Below are 24647 nucleotides of genomic sequence, written 5' to 3' on the forward strand. Positions count from 1 at the left end.
CAAAACTATAGTTTGTTAACAAGAAATTTGTGGAGTGGTTGAAAAACGAGTTTTAATGACTCCAACCTAAGTGTATGTAAACTTCCGACTTCAACTGTACATACTGCTTGTAATAACCAAATCAGAGGTTCAATATAGTGTACCGGTCTTTGTGTCTTTGTCTAGCCTACACAATGAGGATGCTTGACCCCTCAGTGTCAGTGAAAGGGTGAAAAGTGACCCCCCCCTCCAGATACTTACCCACTACAAATACCAATTAGCCTAAGTTAGCATGGGTATCACAACGACCAACCACACACCTAGAAACCAACCAACCACACAAAAAGAGATTTTGAGAAAGAGCGTCATCTGCTCACGAGTCTTTATTCATGTCGCTCTTGACAAGGTGTTGGGCACTAAACATCAAACAGAGAATCACTGAGCGTGTTATGTGTGTGGTTCCAAGGCTGAGGAAGCCCTCTTCCTAATCTCTTTCTACATTGATGTGCTTTACCCAAACAAAATGAAATATACTTTCAAAGCACTCTTGTCAAAATACAGTACATCATAAAGAGAGAACCATTTAGACTAGTAAGTGCTAGCCCATAGACTGTGTGGTCATAGGAAGAGATTTCACATCTTTGAGGTACCGGTTTATCTCTCAGATCCGCACCTTGGGCTGGAATGATGTTATGTGATCGATTCAGACAGGTGAGGTGTGTGGAAAAATATTCAGTTTTGCCAAAGAGGGTGCAGATAATCACTGAGATTCTCAGACTATTCTCAGCCTCTTTGGGAGGAAGGGGGCCGGTGTATTCAAATTCATAAAATAATAGTTCAAACACTTCAAGATCTGACAATAGACAACAGCAAACACTCAGGGAGGAAGGTGGGTGGAGACCATCGGTTTAGTTCCTGTTTTAGCTGAAACCCCGGAAGAAGAGGATGTCCTGGGGAGGAAAAGGGGAGGATGTAGGTGAAGGATGGAGAAATAGAGTAACTAACAGCATGCAGGGACATGGATACCAAACATTACTGACTACATGCTAACAAGAGATGCAAAAACCTGAGAACTGTCTGTATGCAGAGGGAAAGAAAAGTGACTCACTACCTTCTCAGAGGTACAAAGGAAAAAAACTGACTTCCGCATTGCATTCCGAGAAAGAAAACAACCACTGACTGAAGGCCAGAGGCAGAGGCAATTAAAAAATTCAAAGAGAGGGAGATAAACACTTCCACCTCACTACAGCACAGTCCACAAAGCAGGAAGCACAAGCTGACAGACAGACACGGACCATGCTTAGTTAGAACAGGTGCTTCGGTAGTCAGCTACAGAGAAAAAGCAGACAGCCATGTATTCATCAACACATTTAAATAAGAACAAATAGTATACTTGATCTTGGGGAGAGAAAGGAATGAACAGATCAGCAGGTAGAGCTTGAAATTATGCTGAACACGCAAGGTCAGTTTCCAGTCGAAGGGAAGCAGAATGTGAGAGCATATTATTAAAGTTGTACTAAGCAGATGGCTGAACGGTGCAATATACATCAAGTAAAAGTCAAAATAATACATTTAATACAATAGGCAAGCATGAAGTTGGAATTAAGGACCAGGCTTTGTACAAGGCAGAAAACAGCTGTGAACTTTGAATGAACACAGGAGAGGTGACAAGAAGATGGTTTCCATGCCCCAATCACATAATGAATCTCTGACGCAACTCGACTGTCATGCTATATCAAAACAAGGGGGATCCTAACAATGGATTGATTTCCCTGCAGTGATATTTGTAGGAGGAAGGGAGGGAGGGCGGCTGGGGGTCACATATCAAAGTTTCAAGCTGACATAAATCAATCAGTCCCATAACTGGACAAAAACAACAGTAGTGACCTGTGGGCCATATCTGACATTAATCCTAAACCTTCCAGTCAGTGTGGAGGAATGACAGGACACGATTTGGTGGGAGAGAGAGAGAGAATGCTGATACAGGGCCTAACGAGGAAAGGTGCTGATGCTAATGAGTGCATCCGTGAGCCCTTAATGAGGCCGTCTCGTTTGGTGTCCTAATTCACAGTGATCCGCGTCTCAGGGGTGCAGGATAATGAGCTGGGCTGGGATTCCCAGGGCAGGGGGTTGTGTAACCCACCTCAAAAGGGGGACACAAACTCCCACAATGCGTGTGTGTGTGTGAGAGAGAGTGTGCTAGAAAAGGGGGGAGGGAGAGAGAGTGTGAGTATGTGAGAGAGATACAGTGTGTCTGTGAGAGGGGGAAAGGGCGAGAGGAGGAGGGGAAAGAACAGCTAGATGTCATCCCTGCCTGATACGCTTGTTTGTACCCATCATTGAATTGCTGTGACCAAGAAAGAAAAGCTTGGCTCTCTGTTACAAACTGACCTCAGGCAACAAGTACACTCAAGAATAGGAAACGGTGAGGTAGACAGAGCAAGAGCAAGAGAGAGCAAGATGAGAGAGACAGAGTTAGAAGCAAACAAGAGAAAAAGGAGATGACAAGCCATGCAAATCCTCAAAAAGTTTGAATGTTGATTCACCACAAAATTTCCATTAAGTGTTGTTGGCTTTGAACTTGCATTTCTAGGAGCTACTGTATGGCCCACTTCAATCATTATCAATGAGCTAAGGCTCATGAACACTCTATATACCATCCAGGAGAAATGCCTATCCTCTAAAGGGATGGCATTCAGTTTCAGGTCTTTTTCACTGGGCTACCAAGAGAAAGCTAACTAACAACTACAGGAATCAGTGACCTCAGTTTATAAAACCCAAATGCAGAGTATGCATTGAGCCCCGCCGCCCCCGCCTCTTTCTGCTGTGTGTGTCTGCATTAGTAAGGCTCAAATGGGTTTCTGCCATGAGAAACAGAGCATGACATGCACTAAACAACGCCAGGCCAGCTCCATTTGATGATGGCCGCCGCTGATGCGGACGCTTTTTGATGTGGAGAAATATCAGGGCAGCGTAAATCAGTATGAGACGCAGCTGGCTGAAGACCTAATGAGTCAGCCACATTACACACATCTCAAAATGCAAATAGAAAATAACTACAGGAAATGTAACATTGATAAATTCACCCAATGGGGAGTTATGGTCTCATCTGGAATTTAAGCAAAAGCTAAAATATGGGAATAAGTACTTGACATGTTTTTTGAGAACTGTGTCATCAAATAATTCAGACACCACTCTGAAAACCCTGACCAATAACTTTAGTGGAATGTCTGCTCACTGTCCACTACTGTTTTGTCAGTGAGAATGTGTTTCCACACAACTCTAATTGACACAGTTAATAACACTGCCACCCTCTGGCTGGCTGGCTTCATGCAGATCTACCAGTAACTGTGACTTTGCTCATTCCTCCAATCACATTCACAGATCTGAATATGAAGAGGAGATGCAGGAAAATGGGGAGGGGGCTGAAGGAAAATACCTTAATCCAATTGTATTTCCAGAAACGGCGATGCACATAGGTCGATTGTCTATAAACGGATAACTACAGTGCCATTTACAGATGATTGTTAAAGAAACAGACAAATAGCGTCACAAAAAATCCTTGGAATAAACTATTCATTAATTTACAGTATTATGTTACTTTGAATCGGATACACTTACTCTATTCTTCTGAAAACAAACCAGACTATATAAGAGTGCACACTTTACATTTAAATGCTGATACTATTCTCTGTTATTATCTATGCAGTCACTTTAATAACTCTACATACATGTACATATTACCTCAATTACCTCGACTAACCCGTGCCCCTGCACACCAACTCTGTATCCACTGTATTTTGCCGCACTACTGTTATTTGACTGCTGCTCTTCAATTATGTTACTTTAATTTCTTATTTTTGGGGTATTTTTCTAAACACTGCATTGTTGGTTAAGGGCTTGTAGGTAAGCATTTCACTGTTGTATTCGGCGCATGTGACAAATAACATTTGAGTTATTGACTAAATCAGGGATAAAAGATCATTGCTCTGCTCCCCGTCCCCCAACCAGACCATTCAGGGGATCATAACAATCCAAATTATACCTGATCTATCAACGGCTTGGCACTGAGCACCGTTTGACCTTTTAACACGGCTCATGACATTATGTTGACATTTCAAGTAATCCCTCCCACGGTTCCTAATCTCAGTCGCTGTAGATGGCCCTGGACCATCCCCTGAGCTGCAACTACACCATGGATGCAGACAGGCAGACAGAGACAAGCAATATCCATGGCAGGGCTAATGATTCCACGCTAAGCTAGAGCCCACATGTGCAACCACACTCAGGTGATGGGACAAATGCAGACATACATGCAGGCATGGGAATCAATGTTCATGTGTATTATCGGTGTATAATATGAAATGTGTTCGTTGTGTGTAAAATAGAGGGATATTACTCCCTACCTTCTCAACCTAATTTGAGCTACAATGCCTTCCCAAATGATTCACACCCCTAGACTTTTTCCACGTTGTGTAACAAGACATTTGTGGAGTGGTTGAAAAACGAGTTAATGTCTCCAACCTAAGTATGTAAACTTCCGACTTCAACTGTACATGTGAATGTGTAGCACTCAATAAAAACATAAATAAACCCCACAAGTCATCACCAGTCAACTGCACTACACAATACTACAACATTCCCCACCTCAGGGTAAAACACCCCACAAAGCTCAGTGCTACAATTACACCCATTTGGCATTGATTCCACTCCTCTGTTGTCCATGCATGGCTGGATAATGTTATACTGCTGCAAACAGCAGCACAGTCCAAAAGAGGATTCACTGCTAAAAAGGTCAGATCTGTTGGCTAGGATCAATTACAGTTACAATGGATCTTTTAGAACAGCCATACTCAACAGGCGGACAGCAGGCCGGATCCAGACACAGAAGTAGGTCAATACAGACTGCGGGTCGACTTAAATACAAATGTATTTTATTTTAAAATTCGGTTGGGTTTCAACTTCTGGTATATGAACACATGCACATAAGACATGACATGGAAAATGTGTGGAATTGCAAAATGTTTCTTTAGCGCCCTGGCATAATGTGAAGAATTAAAGGAAATACAATTTAAAACAGCAAATTTCTCTCTCTGCCAACAAGAGGGGTGTGGACAGTTTGGGGGTTGAATTGGTTGCGAGGTAGGGGTTTCTTACTACACCGATAAATAACATTCATCCGGAGACCTTTGCCACCTAGGAAGTGTGTGTGACCAGACCTTCTCAAATAGTATTTAAATACCCCAGTTTTAGAGATCACCTTTATGCCAAACCAGGGGGGGGATGCCCTTTTTGTATCCGCAAAACATGAATCAGTACTTAGTTTGTGTTGGTGGGTCTTTCAGTATACTGTGTTAATGAAAACACTGGTCTTTTATGAAGGAATCTGGCATTGAGTTACATTTTATATAATTATTTAAATGTGACAATGAATTGAACAGATCAAGACAGGAAATGAGAAGAGCTATGCAAGGTAACAACCCATTTATTTAGTGATACATTCTGCAAACTATACATTTTATTTCAAACTTAAAAAGGCAAAAAAAAAATGAAAGAAATAAGGACGGAAAGGCAGCGAGGAAATTCAGGGAAAGAAGAGAAAAAACAAATTCACAAGCAAGGAATGCAATTTGTTCAATCGACTCAACACAAGTAGCACAATTTAGTTCAGGGAACAAAGCTTTTTGACATTTTATTTTCGGTCTTTCCTTTGGAGATGGGACATAATACAAAATATACAGTTATTGAACTTTGCAAAGTCAATCACAGAGGCCTCTGAGAAGCAGTTGAATTAACATAGACAATACTACAGCAGTCTAAAGCCATTCTTGAATGTATTCATAAATATAGCAGACATGAATGCATGTATGCACATTTCTAATGCTTACAAGGTTACCCAATTGTTATACACTTGCATTTGCTTAAAGTATTACATCATCTGCAGGAGTGAGCAATTAAATAAGCTTTCAAGATTCAACAAGGTAACGTGAAGAAAAAAATAATGTATACAAACCAGAAACGGTTGAAAATGTGTACCATGTAACTACCAACATAGTATGCCACTTTGAAGAGAAGCACCCTAACATGGAAACACTTGATTTGATTTATTTCTCAGTTACAAGAAAGTCATGTCTACATCTCTCCTTGAAGTGTTCCAATAAACAAGTACTTAAGTGATAGGGTTAGATTGGGTAAGGCAAATCGGTGAGCTTATTAGTGAGCTGAAAAGGTCAGCAACATGGGGTTCAGGTCCCCTGTTTAAGGGGACACAACCCACCACTGCTAAGGGTCACACAGTAACGTCACAACTGAGGTACATCAATATGGACAATATGGGAGCGAGCATTCAAATATATTTTACTCCAGCCAGATATACCTCTGAACCTAACAGAACTAGTTCCAGGGGTTTTTTCTAGAACAATAATTTGTGAAAAAGCTGATAAGAAAGACTATCAGTGCATATTTAACCATTGTCATTAATTACACCAAATACCTCTCACACATCTTACATTTCTAGAATCCTGAACATTGTTACAATTCTAGATCTCTGAACTAGTTGAATATCACAAAAGCGAAACAAGTTGGTGAAATTACACAAGCAAGGGTTTGAGGCCATTCTTTTTCGTATAAGGTCAATGATTTTACTAGTTAATAAAATATACTAGCATTTGCAATGGATACATTATAGATATCAACATTTCAAATTTGCACATTTCAGTCAAATACATTTACAATGGGTCTGCCCGACTCTATGACAACTCAGTCTGACATTCCACAGATTCTGACAGTCAGAACAGCCAAGTGTATGATGGCTGTTTTCAAAGCAAAACTACAGAGGGGGTGTGGTCTAAAACAACAACCAATACAAATAGGTTTTCTATGAATTTATGAGGTACTGTAGTTATGGTATATAAGAAAAATAATACATTGGATGCTTAGTAAGTGCTACGCTTTTGAACAATTAGGTCAGTCTTGTATGGTACCAGACAGGTCAATTTTTTATCAAAAGTCAAATATTGAAAAAAAAGAAATACACCCTAATTGAGCATTCTTTTAGAGTCATATCCTATTTCAATGGGAGGCAAAGAAAGAGTTACAAAGGTTCAAGCATGGTGAATGGATCTAAGATTAGGATATGGCCTCTGAATTTTGCAAAAAGTACCTTCAGAAAAGTATTCATACCCCTTGATGTATTCCACAATTTGTTGCGTTACAGCCTGAATTCAAAATGCATTGAATACATGTTTTTCCTTTGCCAGCCACACACACACACACTTCGAGATTTTAGCACATTTATTGAAAACGAAATACAGAAATCTAATTTACATAAGTATTCACATCCTTTTGCTAAGACACTCCAAATTGAGCTCCGGTGCATCCAATTTCCTTTGATCGTCCTTGAGATGTGGGCTCAAAGTTGTAGTGACCTGTGGCAAATTCAATTGTTTGGACATGATTTAGAAAGACATACACCTGTCTATATAAAGGTCCCACAGTTGACAGTGCATTTCAGAGCAGAAACTATACCATGAAGTCTAAGGAACTGTCTGTAGATCGCTGAGACAGAATTGTGGTAAGGAATACCCTGGGGAAGGGTATAACATTTCTAGAGTCCTGAAAGTTCCAAGAGCACAGTGGTCTCAAACTTTGAAGAAAAAGAAAAAAAAAAAAAAAAAAAAATGGAACTACCCAGACTCTGCCTGGAGCTGGCCGTCTGACCAAACTGAGCAAGAAGGACCTTAAATCAGGGAGGTGACTAAGAACCCAATAACCACTGACATAACTACAGAACTCCTTGGGTGAGATGGGAGAACCTGCCAGAAGGACAACGGTCTCTACAGCACTTCACCAATCTGGGCTTTATGGGAGAGTGGCCAGACGGAAGCCACTCTTGAGAAAAAGGCATATGACAGCACATCTGGAGCTTGCAAAAAGGCACGTGAAAGACTGAAAGCATAAGGCAAAAGATTGTGGTCTGATGAGACAAAAATTGAATTCTTTGGCCTGAATGCAAAGCGCCATGTCTGAAGAAAACCAGGCACAGCTCATCTAACACCATCCCTACCATCAGCGGCAGGGACTGGGAGACTGGTAAGGATAGAGGGAACAATGAATGGAGCCAAATACATGCAAATCCTTGATGAGAACCTGCTTCAGAGCGCAAATGACCTTAGACTGAGGCAAAGATTTACCTTCCAACAGGACAATGACCTCAAGCATAAAGCCAAAGCAACACTGGAATGGCTTCAGAACAAGAATGTGCAAGTCCTTGAGTGTCCCAGCCAAAGCCCAGACTTGAATCCCATTAAATCTGTGGAAAGACTTGAAGATATCTGTTCACCACCGCTCCGCTCCCTATCTAACTTAAGAGCTTGAGAAAATATGCAAGGAAGAATGGGGGGTTGGGGGGAAAAATAAATCACAAAATCCAGATGTGCAAAGCTGATATAGACATACCCAAGACCACTCAAAGCTGATACGGACATACCCAAGACCACTCAAAGCTGATATAGACATACCCAAGACCACTCAAAGCTGATACAGACATACCCAAGACCACTCAAAGCTGATACGGACATACCCAAGACCACTCAAAGCTGATACAGACATACCCAAGACCACTCAAAGCTGCAATCGCCACCAAAGGTGCTTCTAAAAAGTATTGACCATTGGGTGTGAATACTTAGGTAAATTATATCTGGATTTCATTTTCAATAAATTAGAAAAACATTTTCATTTTGTCATTATAGGGTGGTGTGTAGCAGATGGGTGAGGGAATTATTTTATTTTTTACATTTTATATTCAGGCTGTAACAATGTGGAATAAGTCAAAGTGTATGGATACTTTGAAGGCACTGTACATACGTTCCTTATGAGGCTCACATAATTACATGACATGTTCATGTAAGGCCCCATCTCTAACACCTTAGTCACTATGCAAGTCTTACAGTATATATGCAAGTAGTCCGCATTCAACAGAACACTAACATACTATCCAAAAGTCTTTAAAAACAAAAGCGCCGCAGCACAAAATCAGTGTCAAGCTGTACAGATGACTGAAAAATATGCGGCTAACCTAAAGATAAAAGTAATGCATTTCTGAAATAAAATATATTTATTTCCAGTCTAGCCTTATAAAAACATTGACAGTAAACGAGTAACCTGCAAGTTTAAAACAGGTTAAGACAGATTTTCCTTTGACTTCATTTAGGTACTTGAAAATTATATACATACTGCAGTATTTCTGGAGAAAATACTTGAGTATAAGGACAATGAAAGTTTGCACTCCTCAGGGGAAGATCCAAATGCCTATGCAGGCACTAAAACAGCTAGCTAGGGCTTGTGTGTTACAGCGGACGGCTCTGTGCTCCTAAAATTTGGTTCCCTTCCACAAAACCAGTGGGGAAATACAACTTTAAATTTTTTTTTTTAAAACGATTACCAATCTAACCACATTTCTTCCTCATTTTAAAAAAGTGACTTGGGTACCGGATTCATTCAGTCACTTAATGTTTTTTCTAAGATCGCAAATGCTGTGTAATAATTATGAAGCATTGTTTGACTTAAGTATACAATTGAACCTTAAGTGTTTGTGTGATTGACATTTCAGCAGTTTAAGGGTACATCAACTGTTCGTATATCAAGTTCACAACAAAAAAGAACCTGGGTCCAAGTCCCTCATTCATGGACAAACATATTTAAGCGTTAATCTGAGACATACTTTAAATGGTTTACTTTCTAAACAACTGCAGATACACATAAAACACAGTAACAAAAGGGTGGCATATCAAACCATCTCTAAACTGTGTGTGTGTGTGTGTGTGTGTGTGTATAATATAATATATTTTATATACAAACACATACACACTACCGTTCAAATGTTTGGGGTCACTTAGAAATGTCCTTGTTTTTGAAAGAAATTCACTTTTTAGTAATTAAACATCAAATTGATCAGAAATACAGTGTTAATGTTGTAAATGACTATTGTAGCTGGAAACGGCAGATGTTTCATGGAATATTTACATTGGCGTAGAGAGGCCCATTAACAACCATCGCTCCTGTGTTCCAATGGCATGTTGTGTTAGCTAATCCAAGTTTATCATTTTTAAAGGCTAATTTATCAGTAGAAAACCCTTTTGCAATTATGTTAGCACAGCTGGAAACTGTTATTCTGATTAACAAAGCAATACAACTGGCCTTCTTTAGACTAGTTGAGTATCTGGAGCATCAGCATCATCATGAGTGGGAGACCCCGGTGCACAACTGAGCCTCAACGTCAATAGTGAAGAGGCGACTCCGGGATGCTGGCCTTCTTGGCAGAGTTCCTCTGTCCAGTGTCTGTATTATTTTGCCCATATTAATCTTTTTTTCTTATTGGACAGTCTGAGATATGGCTTTTTCTTTACAACTCTGCCAAGAAGAACAGCATCCCGGAGTCACCTCTTCACTGTTGATGTTGAAACTGGTGTTTTGTGGGTACTATTTAATGAAGCTGCCTGTTGAGGAATTGTGAGGCGTCTGTTTCTCAAACTAGACACTAATGTACTTGTCCTCTTGCTCAGTTGTGCACCGTGGCCTCCCACTCCTCTTTCTATTCTGGTTAGAGCCAGTGAAGGGAGTAGTACACAGCATTGTACGAGATCTTCTTGCAAGGAATAGCCATCACTTCTCAGAACAATAATAGACCGACGAGTTTCAAAAGAAGGTCTTTGTTTCTGGCCTTTTTGAGCCTGTAATCGAACCCACAAATGCTGATGCTCCAGATACTCAACTAGCCTAAAGGAGGCCATATTTATTGCTTCTTAAAATCAGAACAACAGTTTTCAGCTGTGCTAACATAATTGCAAAAGGGTTTTCTAATGATCAATTAGCTTTTTAAAATTAAAAACTTGGATTAGCTAACACAACGTGCCATTGGAACACAGGCGTGAGGGTTGCTGATAATGGACCTCTGTACGCCTATGTAGATATTCAATTAAAAATCAGCCGTCTCCAGCTACAATAGTCATTTACAACATTAAGTGTCCACACTGTATTTCTGATCAATTTGATGTTATTTTAAAAATGGACAAAAAAAAAACAACATTTTCTTTAAAAAACAAGTACATTTCTAAGTGACCCCAAAATGTTGAACAATATATAGGGGTCAAATTCAGGAGACAACATGGTAGTTTGTTGCCTGAAGTTAGCCTACATCATTAGATTGTCAGTTGGTTAAAGAGAGAGAATTTCAAATTCAGTATGTTACCCTGTGTGTCAGACAAACAGGATAGTGTCCCAACACTGAGCAGAGCCCACGGGAATTAGAAGGGCACCTTAACCTACAGTGCTCCATTCTAATTGATTAAACATCCACAAACAAAGAGCATCTTGCTCACCACTTATCTAACCTAATAACTGTGGACAGTTTATTAGGTACACCCTTCCGTCTACGAAAATTGATCGCTCCTATAGTGAGTCACGTGGCCATGGCTTGCTATATAAAGCAGGCAGACAGGCATCGAAGCCTTCAATTACGGTTTGATTGAACGTAAGAATGGGCAAAACGAGTGTCCAAAGCGACTTTTGAGCGTGGTATGATGGTCAGTGCCAGGCGCGCCGGATCCAGTATCTCAGAAACGGCCGCCCTCCTGGGCTTTTCACGCTTTGACAGTGTCTTGGGTTTACAGAGAATGATGCGACAAACAATAAAACATCCAATCAGTGGCAGTCCTGTGGGTGAAAACAGCTCGTTGATGAGCGAGGTCGAATGAGAATGGCAAGAATCGTGCAAGCTACCAGGCGGGCCACAAACACACAAATAACAGTGCAGTACAACAGTGGTGTGTGCAGAACGGCATCCGGGAACGCACAGCTCGTCGATCCATGTCACGGATGGGCTATTGTAGCAAATGACCACACCGGGTTCCACTCCTATCAGCTAAAAACAAGAAGCGTCTCCAATGGGCATGCGATCACCAACACTGGACAATTGAGGAGTGGAAAAACATTGCCTGGAACATGACAGTGAGTTCAGCTTGCTTGAGTGGCCTGCGTAGTCCCCAGACCTCAACCCAATAGAGTACGTTTGGGATAAAATGGAACGGGCTGTTCGCAGAATGAATGTACCACCGTCTAATTTGCAGCAACTGCACGATGCCATCGCGTCAGCATGAACCAACATCCCTGTGGAATGTTTCCGACACCATGTAGAATGCCCCAAATAATTCAGGCTGTTCTGGAGGCAAAGCGGGATCCGACCCGGTTCTAGATGGATGTACCTAATAGACTGTCCACTGACTGTATATACATACATACAGTGCCTTGCGAAAGTATTCGGCCCCCTTGAACTTTGCGACCTTTTGCCACATTTCAGGCTTCAAACATAAAGATATAAAACTGTATTTTTTTGTGAAGAATCAACAAGTGGGACACAATCATGAAGTGGAACGACATTTATTGGATATTTCAAACCTTTTTAACAAATCAAAAACTGAAAAATTGGGCGTGCAAAATTATTCAGCCCCCTTAAGTTAATACTTTGTAGCGCCACCTTTTGCTGCGATTACAGCTGTAAGTCGCTTGGGGTATGTCTCTATCAGTTTTGCACATCGAGAGACTGAATTTTTTTCCCATTCCTCCTTGCAAAACAGCTCGAGCTCAGTGAAGTTGGATGGAGAGCATTTGCGAACAGCAGTTTTCAGTTCTTTCCACAGATTCTCGATTGGATTCAGGTCTGGACTTTGACTTGGCCATTCTAACACCTGGATATGTTTATTATTGAACCATTCCATTGTAGATTTTGCTTTATGTTTTGGATCATTGTCTTGTTGGAAGACAAATCTCTGTCCCAGTCTCAGGTCTTTTGCAGACTCCATCAGGTTTTCTTCCAGAATGGTCCTGTATTTGGCTCCATCCATCTTCCGATCAATTTTAACCATCTTCCCTGTCCCTGCTGAAGAAAAGCAGGCCCAAACCATGATGCTGCCACCACCATGTTTGACAGTGGGGATGGTGTGTTCAGGGTGATGAGCTGTGTTGCTTTTACGCCAAACATAACATTTTGCATTGTTGCCAAAAAGTTCAATTTTGGTTTCATCTGACCAGAGCACCTTCTTCCACATGTTTGGTGTGTCTCCCAGGTGGCTTGTGGCAAACTTTAAACAACACTTTTTATGGATATCTTTAAGAAATGGCTTTCTTCTTGCCACTCTACCATAAAGGCCAGATTTGTGCAATATACGACTGATTGTTGTCCTATGGACAGAGTCTCCCACCTCAGCTGTAGATCTCTGCAGTTCATCCAGAGTGATCATGGGCCTCTTGGCTGCATCTCTGATCAGTCTTCTCCTTGTATGGGCTGAAAGTTTAGAGGGACGGCCAGGTCTTGGTAGATTTGCAGTGGTCTGATACTCCTTCCATTTCAATATTATCGCTTGCACAGTGCTCCTTGGGATGTTTAAAGCTTGGGAAATATTTTTGTATCCAAATCCGGCTTTACACTTCTTCACAACAGTATCTCGGACCTGCCTGGTGTGTTCCTTGTTCTTCATGATGCTCTCTGCGCTTTTAACGGACCTCTGAGACTATCACAGTGCAGGTGCATTTATACGGAGACTTGATTACACACAGGTGGATTGTATTTATCCTCATTAGTCATTTAGGTCAACATTGGATCATTCAGAGATCCTCACTGAACTTCTGGAGAGAGTTTGCTGCACTGAAAGTAAAGGGGCTGAATAATTTTGCACGCCCAATTTTTCAGTTTTTGATTTGTTAAAAAAGTTTGAAATATCCAATAAATGTCGTTCCACTTCATGATTGTGTCCCACTTGTTGTTGATTCTTCACAAAAAAAATAGTTTTATATCTTTATGTTTGAAGCCTGAAATGTGGCAAAAGGTCGCAAAGTTCAAGGGGGCCGAATACTTTCGCAAGGCACTGTACATACAACAATGAATTTTAAACAATGGAAGAAAACACATTTAAATAAAACCATCTCACCACAAAATACATACTATACACTTTTTTCTTAAAAGCGAAAAATTAACTGCAAATCAATCATACACTTTAGCAGCATACCGTGCCCTAGCTCCTGGTGCAGTGGCTGAGGTCTCTACAGTAAGAGCACCCCAAACCACACAGTAAATACAAGGAGCTCTAGGAGAGCTCAATGCATTTAGTGGATTTGTTCTTGGTTGTATAGTTGAATATAGCAACATTTAAAGCAGCAATCAGCAGTTGAAACTATAACACCCCTGTTTCTGTAAAAAGGTAAGGGTTGAAGCTGGAGAAATGTAACCAATCAAATTCATAGAGCTATGCATGCAAAGACTGACCATCCATGATATCAAAATGATAGTTTTATCCATATTTTTAGGCTAGTGTTTGTTCACATTTACTTGGTTTACAAGAATTTGAGTAAAACAAGCGTATATCAGCAGTTGACCTAACTAAGCTCGAGGCATTCATAAGTTATATTCTTCAAGAAACAAAATGTGAACATACCATTCATTTACAAGTCCAAAAATGCATGTAACAACTGGAGATTGCTTCTTTAGAAAAAACACCACTTGGAAATTGGAAACAGAAGATTGAATGTTCACTTAGACTGGTGGTGGTAACTAGGGTTTCTAACAATCAGCACTTAAACACTTGTAAAAATCAGATAAATGTTGTGATTTGAACTCCTCTCTGAAACTTAGGAAACTTCACTTGGCATGGGCTGTCATAAAGCTGACCTATGCTATCATAGACCACGTGGCACCTGTCATGGTGGGCATCTGTCACATATTATGCTTATTCCAGTGGAGGCTGCAGATGGGACGGCTCATGTCTGGAACAAATGGAATGGCATCAAACACATGCGTTTGATACTTTTCCACTCCAGCCAGTACCACGAGCCCATCCTCCCCAATTAAGGTGCCACCAACCTCATGTGGTTTATTCAAAGTAAATGATCTAACACTCATGACACATGAAAACATGTCAACTAGTCAAGGTTCAGACTAAAAAATATATACATTTTTTAAAATCACTCTATGTCATTAGACAGGTTAACTGTGTCACAGACGTCACTGACAATTACAAAGTGGTTGTGGTAGATGTCATTTTGAAGTTCAAATAGCAATTTGTCAACTTAATCCTTCCACTGTCAAATAAAGTGTTGAGTGAGGGGTAGTGAGAGATTGTATTGTGCTGATATGAAGGACTGATGAGGTGCAGAAGAGGTATGTAGGAGTAATGTCACCTAAATCTCCAGCCCATGTGGTTCTGACATCAGCACCACCATAGCAAACATTAGCTAGTAGCTACAGTGCTGCAGATAGAGACCTACCTCTACACATACACACAAGCACCCAGGCACGCTTGCCAGTATACGCACACACACATACACGGAATCCAACACAGCAAGTGTTAAAAGGTGTCAGGTGGGATAATCTTCACTTGCATCTTGGAACTGCTTTGTTGTGTTTACAGGAGAGCAACAAGATCCTTTCTCTCCAAAAGACAAGAACACAATGAAGGACTGTGTAACACTTTACCATAGTTACTTCAGCGTATAAAGAAAAAGGTATATGAAAAATAATTAAAATTGAACATGTAAATATTAGGATTTATATGGTTAGATTTAGAGAGCTTACTGTGCTGTGAACCTATACAATTTACCCGTTTCTTTAATGAGCAAAGACTTAAACTAAAAAAAGAACAAGAGCAGGAGGATAATATCACCTGGAGGACAAACAGTAATATTCACTGAATAGACATTTGTTGGAACTCCAGAAGAGCAGGAAAAAGGCAGATAGTGCATAACAGGTTCTCTTTCTCACTTATTTCATTGTTTTACTTGAACTCAAGCTGCATTAAATACAGGCTGTTTGTACACGACAATTGCACTTCACAAAAACAGAAATATACAAAACACAAGGAAATGTGAATCAAACTAATTACAGAAGAAAAAAAAAAATGTTTCAGCTGATTTTTTTAAAGAACCTAATGGACTCGCTAGTTATGGGTAAGGTTGGGGGGGATAAATGGTGAGACAAAATGGAGGGAATCATGAACTTCAGAGCGGACTGGTGCTGCACAATCCAGGGTGTAGAGGTGTGTTTGCATCTCCTCGTCCTCCCATCATATTCCCTTCTTAAAAATGTAACGCTCAAAGTGGTGGGGAGACAAACTGCTGAACGGAGCTGCTGTGGGTCTTGAGAGGGTTGTGGGTTGTAAACTCTGTGCTGTGTTTGTGGTGGGGGTTGTGTTACCACATGTCGTCTGTGGACGCTGAGTCCTTGAAGAAGGGAAGGAAGGAAAAACCCTTCAGACTCTGGGTCTACATCCAAAGGGTCTCGATTTCAACTCCTGGAGACGTGCAAGAGGGCTGATCTTTCCACCCAAGAGGTTAATTTTGTCCTACACTAGTTACGAACTTGGACAGGAATAAATGTAAATAAAGTCCAAGACATTGTTCAAGAAAGAGTACGATTAAGTGAGCAGAGCTTTCCGGCAATTGAGATTGAGATCCCTGGTATTAACAGCAATATCTTGAAGTCTTCACTTTAACCAATTACATTTTTTCCAGTTCTGGACTGTAAAATAAGGGGATTTTATTTGTCATATGCCATTTGATAGTGATACTGTTACAAGGTCATTTTTATTCAAACAAACCCAAATGATGCTATTCCTAATCCAGAAACAGTTTAGGAACAGCATTTTATTACTGGTTTGTTTGAATAGCACCCTTATATTTTCTGTGATAAATATTCCTGTTTCCTGCCTAGAAAGCCATGTCAGAATAAAGAAGCACAACATCTCATTCACGTAACCATGAGAATGTTTGTATATGAATGACTGCTTTATGAATGGTTGTTATGAATGATTGCTTCAATGAATATATTGCTTGTTAAACTATTTGCAAGATGCTCCCATTTGAAGAATCTTGAATATTATCCCCATTGATGGAACTTTAGGGAGCAAGTACACAAGATTGATATCAAATAATTGCAGCCTAAATAATGGTCTAAGACTGCTCTGCCAGCTGTCACTGCTACTACAATCCTGCCCGCATATTTGGCCTTCAAACACTGGGAGGGCCATACTCTAAACATTAGAAACAGTTTAAATGAAAATTGTTTCTCCGTCTCAAAATCCGCATCAGCCATTTACAATTGTTGACGAGGTTGCACGTGATAGAACACTACTTGTTAGCTTTTCCCCCATCAGATAGCATAGGGTTAAGTATGCCAGGTTAACACAACCAGCTGGACGTGATTATTTCCTGTAACAAATTCTGTATCAACCAATTACAAACATTGACGTCAATTTTTCTTGAGAGCGTCCTAAAAGTTAAGTCCCCCATTTAGGGGACTGAGCGATTCTAGACCGGTTCCGACTAACATTTTTGTTTAGAGAGCGCTCTGTCAATGGTGCAACATTTTTTGCTGTGCACTACGTAACAACTCTGGTTGTTCCGCTTCACATGCCGTTCTACGCGCTCATCTGAGATGCTGTATATAAAATCTGATACCTAATTTACACAAGGGGTGACATCACATTTTCTGGCTTATCCAGACAAAGGATCAAACTCCCGTCTGAAATTTGCAGCTCCGCTTAAAATAAACGCATTTGAAATGGGAGACTAGCGATTGCAGCAAACGCAGTCTAAGGTCGCTGTGCTGTCAGATGGTTGGATGCAAAAATCATTCCGTAGAATTGAAACAAGATTAAATCACCCGTGTTTACAGCTCAAGTTGTACAAGTCAGCAGACATTTGAATGGCTTCTTCACGTCGCTCAGAAGACACTAGGCAGAAAATGCTGTCAATAATTTGAAATGGTACCAATTTTGTATTGTCACCGGGTACGATAATATTTATTTTATAGTTAAAAAGTGAAATAATTTTATATGTAATATACATAACAAGCATTTCAAGCCCTATTCCTCCACTTTTGTTGAATAGGAGAAGGGGAAAAACATATTTTTTTCATATGTTCATTACACTTGAGCTTACAGTACATTTGGAGAGTAATCAGACCCCTTGACTTTAATTTTTTTTAACTTTACAGCCTTTATTCTAAAATGGATTAAATCCCCCCCCCCCACACACACACACACACCTCATAGTTACAAAGCAAAAACAGGTTTAGAAATGTTTGTTAATTTATAAACAAAATATTACATTTACATAAATATTCAGACCCTTTCCTCAATACTTTGTTGAAGCACCTTTGACAGCGATTACAGCCTTGAGTTTTCTTGGGTATGATGCTATATGCTTGTCACACCTGTATTTTGGGAGTTTCTCCCATTCTTCTCTGCAGATCCTCTCAAGCTCTGTCGGGTTGGATGGGGAGCGTCGCTGCACAGCTATTTTCAGGTCTTTCCAGAGATGTTTGATCGGGTTCAAGTCCGGGCTCTGGTTGGGCCACTCAAGGACATTCAGAGACTTGTCCCGAGGCCACTCCAACGTTGTCTTGGCTGTGTCCTCTTGGAAGGTGAACCTTCAACCCAGTCTGAAGTCCTGAGCGCTCTGGAGCAGGTTTTAAATCAAGGATCTCTGTACTTTGCTCCGTTCATCTTTCCCTTGATCCTGACTCGTCTCCCAGTCCCTTCAGCTGAAAAACCTCCCCACAGCATGATGCTGCCACCACCATGCTTCACCTTAGGGATTGTGCCAGGTTTCCTCCAGATGTGATGCTTGGCATTCAGGCCAAAGAGTTCATTCTTGGTTTCATCAGACCAGGGAATCTTGTTTCTCATGGTCTGAGTCCTGTAGATGCCTTTTGGGAGTGGCTTCCGCCTGGCCACTCTGCCATAAAGGCCTGATTGGTGGAGTGCTGCAGAGATGGGAGAACCTTCCAGAAGGACAACCATCTCCACAGAGGAACTCGGTCAGGGAGGTCACTCTGACAAAGGCCCTTCTCCCCCGATTGCTCAGTTTGGCCGGCCAACCAGCTCTAGGAAGAGTCTTGGTGGTTTCAAACTTCTTCCATTTAAGAATTATGTAGGCCACTGTGTTCTTGGGGTCCTTCAATGCTGCAGAACATTTTTGGTACCATTCCCCAGATCTGTGACTTAACACAATCCTGTCTCGCGCTCCTTCGACCTCATGGCTTGGTTTTTGCTCTGACATGCACTGTCAACTGTGGGATCTTATATAGACAGGTGTGTGTTGTCCAATCAATTGAATTTACCACAGGTGGACTCCAATCAAGTAGTAGCAACATCAAGGATGATAAATGGAAACAGGATGCACCTGAGCTCAATGTCAAGTCTCATAGCAAAGGGTCTGAATAATCCTGTAAATAAGGTGTTTGTAATTTGTTTAAATAAATTAGCTAAAAAATGTAAAATCATGTTTTCACTGTCATTATGGAGTAGTGTGTAGATTGATGAGGAAAAATGTATTTAATCCATTTTAGAATAAGGCTAACTTAACAAAATGTGGAAAAAGTCAAGGGGTCTGAATACACCTAAGCAAATATTTTGTATTTGACAGAAAGGTGAGATAATAATATTTGGTTGTCAGTATAAGCATCACTAGGTATTGTTTATGACCCTCATGATAAATAATTACTTTTGGGTATGTCTATTTAGGTGGAAATCTACAATTTGACATTACATTTAACAGGTGAACAGAAGTCACATGGCACAATCTTCTAATCAAAGTTACTAAAACATGCGGGGGGGGGTTCATGGTAAGTTCAAATCCCAGGTGAGATTGTTTTTTCCTTTGGGAAATGTATAATTACATTTATTATGCTAGTGTGTTGTGAAGGTTGTAGCCAAAACCTTGTAAATTAAGATTACAAATATATTTAACAAGGAGCTTATTGGAGTCCCTCTTGCAAACTGAGACTACTGCTATACAGGGGTGTAGAGCTGCCGGAGCCACACTTTGCCACTTCTTAGAATCATCCGTTGAGGATGGCTCCCGACACTGCGTCTCAAAGCTGTCATCAAGGCAAAAAAGGTGTCTACTTCGAAGAATCTCAAATATAAAATATGGTTTGATTTGTTTAACACTTTTTTGGTTCCTATATGATTCCATATGTATTATTTCATAGTTTTGATGTCTTCATATTAAAAATAAAGGAAAACAAAGGAATGTATAGGCTTGTCCAAACTTTTGACTGGTAAGGATTTTAAGAAATGCCATTGATTAGTGGATAAAGATTAAGATCTTTGATAGGTTGATGTGGAATTTGTTGCAGGAAATATTCACTGTCAGCTGGTGAGATTAGCATTGGGCTAACCTGTGCCAGGTTATCTGATGGGACCAGCAACAATTTAGCGTTCTATCTTGACAAGTAAATTGACAATTTGAATTGGCAGTGTTTACACAGGCAGCCCAAAGCCCAGGCAAAAGACTAGATCTGATTGGTCAAAAGACCAATTAGTGGAAAAAGATCAGAATTGTGCTGCCTGTGTAAACACAGCCTAGAGCTGTGTTAACTGTTCTGTGATATTGGCTGCAGTGTTAATTCAGGAGTGAACTAAACTATACACATCATGAAACAGCTGTTAACTGTGGGAAGAACTAAATGAGTTCTGTGATGTTATGGTAACGAGTAAAGTGGATTACAGCAAATCAAAAGTGAATTACAAACAAGGATGATACTCAAAAGATGAGTGCTACAATAAACTAAAACATATTGCCTCCCCTTGATTCATCTTTAAAAACAGATATGGTTATTGATATGTTGAATGTTACAAATTGGGTTGATGAAAGTTAGAAAACGAACACAAAAATATTCATGTAATTGTATTTTGCCCTCGAAACACAAACGGATCTGCACAAACATGTCTCTACATACATTCAAATAAACAAGCTTTTGTGAGTGGATAGCAGTCGCCAGGAGATACTTACTGTGTCGTCACTTCGGTATGGGTTGAGTTTGTTGTACACTGCTTCAACAACGTTTCGCCTAGGACACAAAAGTTAACATGCAGGTTTAGCTTAGCAAGCAATAAAAATACCAATGTATATAAGCCCAATAAAAACAAAACAGTTTATACAGAAAAGCTAAATGCGGAGCATACAAGGCTGGAATTGAAGGGCAAAAATCAATTAGCCCAACTAACAGCCCAAACTTCCACGCTAGTCCAAACTATCAAAACCACTTTAGTGAAAAGCCATTAAACCTTACCCTGCAAAGCATGGTACTATTTCCCTAGTACTTAATCGACCTCAAACTTTGAGTTGGCTGAGGTCCAGTTAAAAGAGATCACTCACTTGCTGGCCAGTTCACCCCCAGGAGGGAGGTTAGGGATGCTCTCTGATGCTAACGTCCGCATCACATGGACCAAGTCTGGAACCCCTTCGTTTCCCTGCTTCTTTATGATCTCTGTGGGAATAGCAGAACATTCTCTGTGAGTAGAAAACAATATCACACTGAGTGAAGTGAGCTTCAACCACATCAAATTCATGACAATGTTCTTATACTATCTAGGTTTCTATATGGCATATTTAGATGCTGCACCTTCTACTCTGCTCTCCAGGTACTTATCCAGCTCTGCTTCCCTTTTCACGGCATCTGCAGTCACCTTTGGAGCCCCTGGGAGGCAGATCAGCACAACGCTCATATTGTCCCGACTCCCCTATTCAAAGGGAGAAAGCGAGAGCAATACAGACAGACTTAAAAAGGAAAATAATTTACATTTGCTTTAGCATATTCAAGTATTCCAAAAGGCATCTATGATGCCTACTCATGTGACAAAATGCTGTGGTAACATCCAGGTACATGCAAATGCTTAGCTGTTACTGATTCAGTGAATAAATTAACAGGTCTCACCTTGTACAAGCAAGTGTCAACAATTTCATTGCAGACCCTCTCAAGGTCATTGGTCACCTCTAGCCTGGACCTGACAAAGTCACACAGTTCCTCATTGGCCATGACATCCCAGATGCCATCGCAGGCTAGGACAATAAACTCATCTTCCACCTCAGACCTTTCAATGGCATACACCTCAGGCTCTGGTGAAACCAACTGCTCAGTGGGGCCCTTGCCATGCACACACTTGTAGTCAAAGTCTCCCAGGGCCCGGGACACAGCCAGAGAGCCGTTCACTCTCTGGATCATGACAGAGCCTCCGGCGTTTTGAATCCTCTCCTTCTCCAGTGGGTTGCTGGGCTTGTGGTCCTGTGTGAAGAAGTGCACAGCTCCTCCACGGCTCAGAAGACCCCGGGAGTCTCCACAGTTGATGAAATAGATGTGGCATGGGGAAATCATGACCCCCACCGCAGTTGAGCCACTGCGGTCCACACCGTGCTTCTTCTCTGAGATGTTCCGCATGTGCTCGTCAATCTGCAGGAAACCTGTGCGGATGCCGATCTTCACACTCTCTACGTTGGGCTCCAAACCACTCTGGAAGTCTGGGTTGCTGGTAATGTGCTCCAGCAGGTGCTCACAGCAGTATTTGGCCACCTGGGAGCCAGCATGCCCATCATAGACAGCAAAGAAGGACCAAGGGTCGAGCCCATGAGGCAGGCCAATGACTGCCGTGTGCGCATCCTCCATCTCCACCCTCCAGCCCTGCATGCTGCTCAGGCCATAGGTCAGACTGTTCCCCTCACCATGAGCATTGTGCTTCTCCATCTTTGGCTTGTCCAAAAACGCCCCCATTGTAGCTCTTAAAACCTTCAAAACAGGAATAAAACAAAGGATAATATAATATGTTAACTTGTTATTCTGCTAAACTCGGCTACATGTTTACTAATTAAACCCCCAAATATTTGCCAAATATAATTAGTTAAGATATGGATGATTTCGAAGCAGATGACACAGATACAATCCTTTTATGGCAAAAAAGATTAGATAGCACCTTGGGCTGCACTCATACGTTGCACCCTCTAGTCTAAAAATAGGTGAGTACTGTAGACATTTTAAACACTAGCTAACGTTAGTTAGAAACATCTATCAATGAATTACAAACGTTAGCTGCTAGCTACATAACCTGTTGTAGGTGTTGGGCATTGATTGTGTGATGTCAACAATAAAGTCAGCACTGCAAATAGTTAACGTTAACTACCCAAATTGCAAAACAAGATCCTCCCGCTTGCCATTTTCCGCTTTCCTTACGCCCAAGCCAGCTAGGTCCCAAGCCAACGTTCGCTAACTACGTGTTATTGTTTTGTAGCTAGCTAGAATACAGTGTAATTAGCTATTTAGTTTAGCGTTTTAGTGATGTTCGCCATCAATGAAGTAACTTAGTTAGTAGGTAATCTTACCTAACTAATGCTAGTTACGTCAAATAGCCTCCTATCCCAACTAGCTAGTTACTGTAGACATCGTCCAACTAAGTCAATGACAGAGCCAGGGTTACTTAAATTTAAAGTCACATTTTTGATGATCACAAAATTACGAACAACAATGTTTGCATCAACGTTAACTAACTGGCTGGCTATGGTAGCTAGCTAGTTAGCTTAAATCCTCCGGTCTCAATAATATGAAAACCAAAATAAACAAACAGCTGCGTCGTTGTGGGCCTTGGCCCCATAGCTTTGGCAGGCCTTAGTTACACTGCCCCACGGCCTATCCTCGCCGCGAAACACCCGCTGTGTATAGCTAATCAGTAATGCTAACATACTAGCCTGGTAGACAATCAGAGAGATGTCTTACAGGCACAAATCACCGTGACTTACCAAAATCCGCAAGACCTGTTTTGAAGTTGTAAAGACAGCAACAGAGCAGAGGTGCTGTGACCGAAACAGAAACACCGACGAGATGGAGGGAGTTTGCGGGTAACGTTAGCTAGCTAGCAATCACCTCACAGTGCATCAATTTGTGAAAGTGCGGAACTCCCTGTTCTGACTAAACCAGGGATGCATTACTTTAACATTTGTCGACGTAAAGTATAGTTAAAATGTCCCTCCTTTGAATTTTTAGGCCGGAGCTGTTGTGGCCAAATGAGTGTCAAGCCCCAGCCTATTCACTTGAATTTGACACAGCCTGCAAACACTAGCTAAACCAAACAGTGGACTCAAAAAAATACCCGGATGTTGCAGGTTGCGTGCTTGAAAGCATTACATCATCCCTATGAGGCAGTTGGCAATCAACACAAAAGCCCATACATTGATTCAACCATATATATCCTATTACATTACTAGTTACATACATTAGTGCTATTATTAGTATTTTAATTCCTAATTCTATGGATTCAACATTGTGAAGGCGAGCACGCATATTAACATAAAGCCAATACATTTCGTATGGAAATATCTGTGGGCTGTGGCGATTCAAAATGTTCTCAGTATGCATTTATTTCAGTCACAATTTGTATCACTCTCCGTCTATATTAAAGTGGCACAGTGCGCCAAATATCAATATTAATCGGGTCTATTCATACTGAAAAATATTTAAATTCGAGATATTTTTCTATAAGAGTAAACTGTAACCAGAAGTGTTTTGTATTTCTAATAGTCGCTTCCGGGTTATTGAGAAATTATTTTCTGCTAAAGCCAAATATTATTAATATACTGATAAGATACTTTTCTCTCCGCCCTAAAAGTGGGAGTCGTTAATTAACAAAGCGGCAAGTCACGGCAGACTGTCTAATCAAGGAGGGCTGCTGCCGCGTTCAAAACAACTGGGAACTCGGAAAAATACAAGGTCGAATCATGACGTCAGTGATCTTCAGGTCGGAACTCCAGAAGAGGCCCGATTTCCCGAGTTGGATGACCGTTCAAATCGA

General features: G+C 40.9%; 1 protein-coding gene across 3 annotated transcripts; it reads right to left on the bottom strand.

Moving 5' to 3' along the window:
• Positions 1-329: 329 nt before the first annotated feature.
• Positions 330-24367, bottom strand: LOC110497844 (protein phosphatase 1A). 3 transcript variants are annotated; one of them, XM_021574268.3, is made up of 6 exons: positions 23599-24367; positions 21749-22594; positions 21437-21554; positions 21190-21301; positions 20824-20881; positions 330-929 (listed from the first exon to the last, which is right to left on the bottom strand). In XM_021574268.3, the coding sequence occupies exons 2-6, from the start codon at positions 22577-22579 to the stop codon at positions 900-902; spliced, it is 1149 nt and encodes a 382-aa protein (XP_021429943.3). In that variant the 5' UTR covers positions 22580-22594; positions 23599-24367; the 3' UTR covers positions 330-899. The 3 variants fall into 3 exon arrangements, with proteins under 3 accessions (XP_021429943.3, XP_036810699.2, XP_021429944.3); XM_036954804.2 differs by lacking the exon at positions 330-929 and adding an exon at positions 5447-7406; XM_021574269.3 differs by lacking the exon at positions 330-929 and adding an exon at positions 12399-16245.
• Positions 24368-24647: the final 280 nt, after the last annotated feature.

This window comes from Oncorhynchus mykiss, chromosome 19 (assembly GCF_057628025.1).
Source record: "Oncorhynchus mykiss isolate SJ-2025 chromosome 19, ASM5762802v1, whole genome shotgun sequence".
Lineage (NCBI taxonomy): Eukaryota > Metazoa > Chordata > Actinopteri > Salmoniformes > Salmonidae > Oncorhynchus > Oncorhynchus mykiss.

Excerpts from the sequence above, each read along its gene's own strand:
- LOC110497844 (XM_036954804.2), bottom strand. The coding sequence starts at position 22,579 with ATGGGGGCGTTTTTGGACAAGCCAAAGATGGAGAAGCACAATGCTCAT. Across the intron at positions 21,555-21,748 it reads TTGACACTTGCTTGTACAAG|GGGAGTCGGGACAATATGAG; the intron begins GTGAGACCTGTT and ends CCCTTTGAATAG. Across the intron at positions 21,302-21,436 it reads CCTGGAGAGCAGAGTAGAAG|AGATCATAAAGAAGCAGGGA; the intron begins GTGCAGCATCTA and ends CTATTCCCACAG.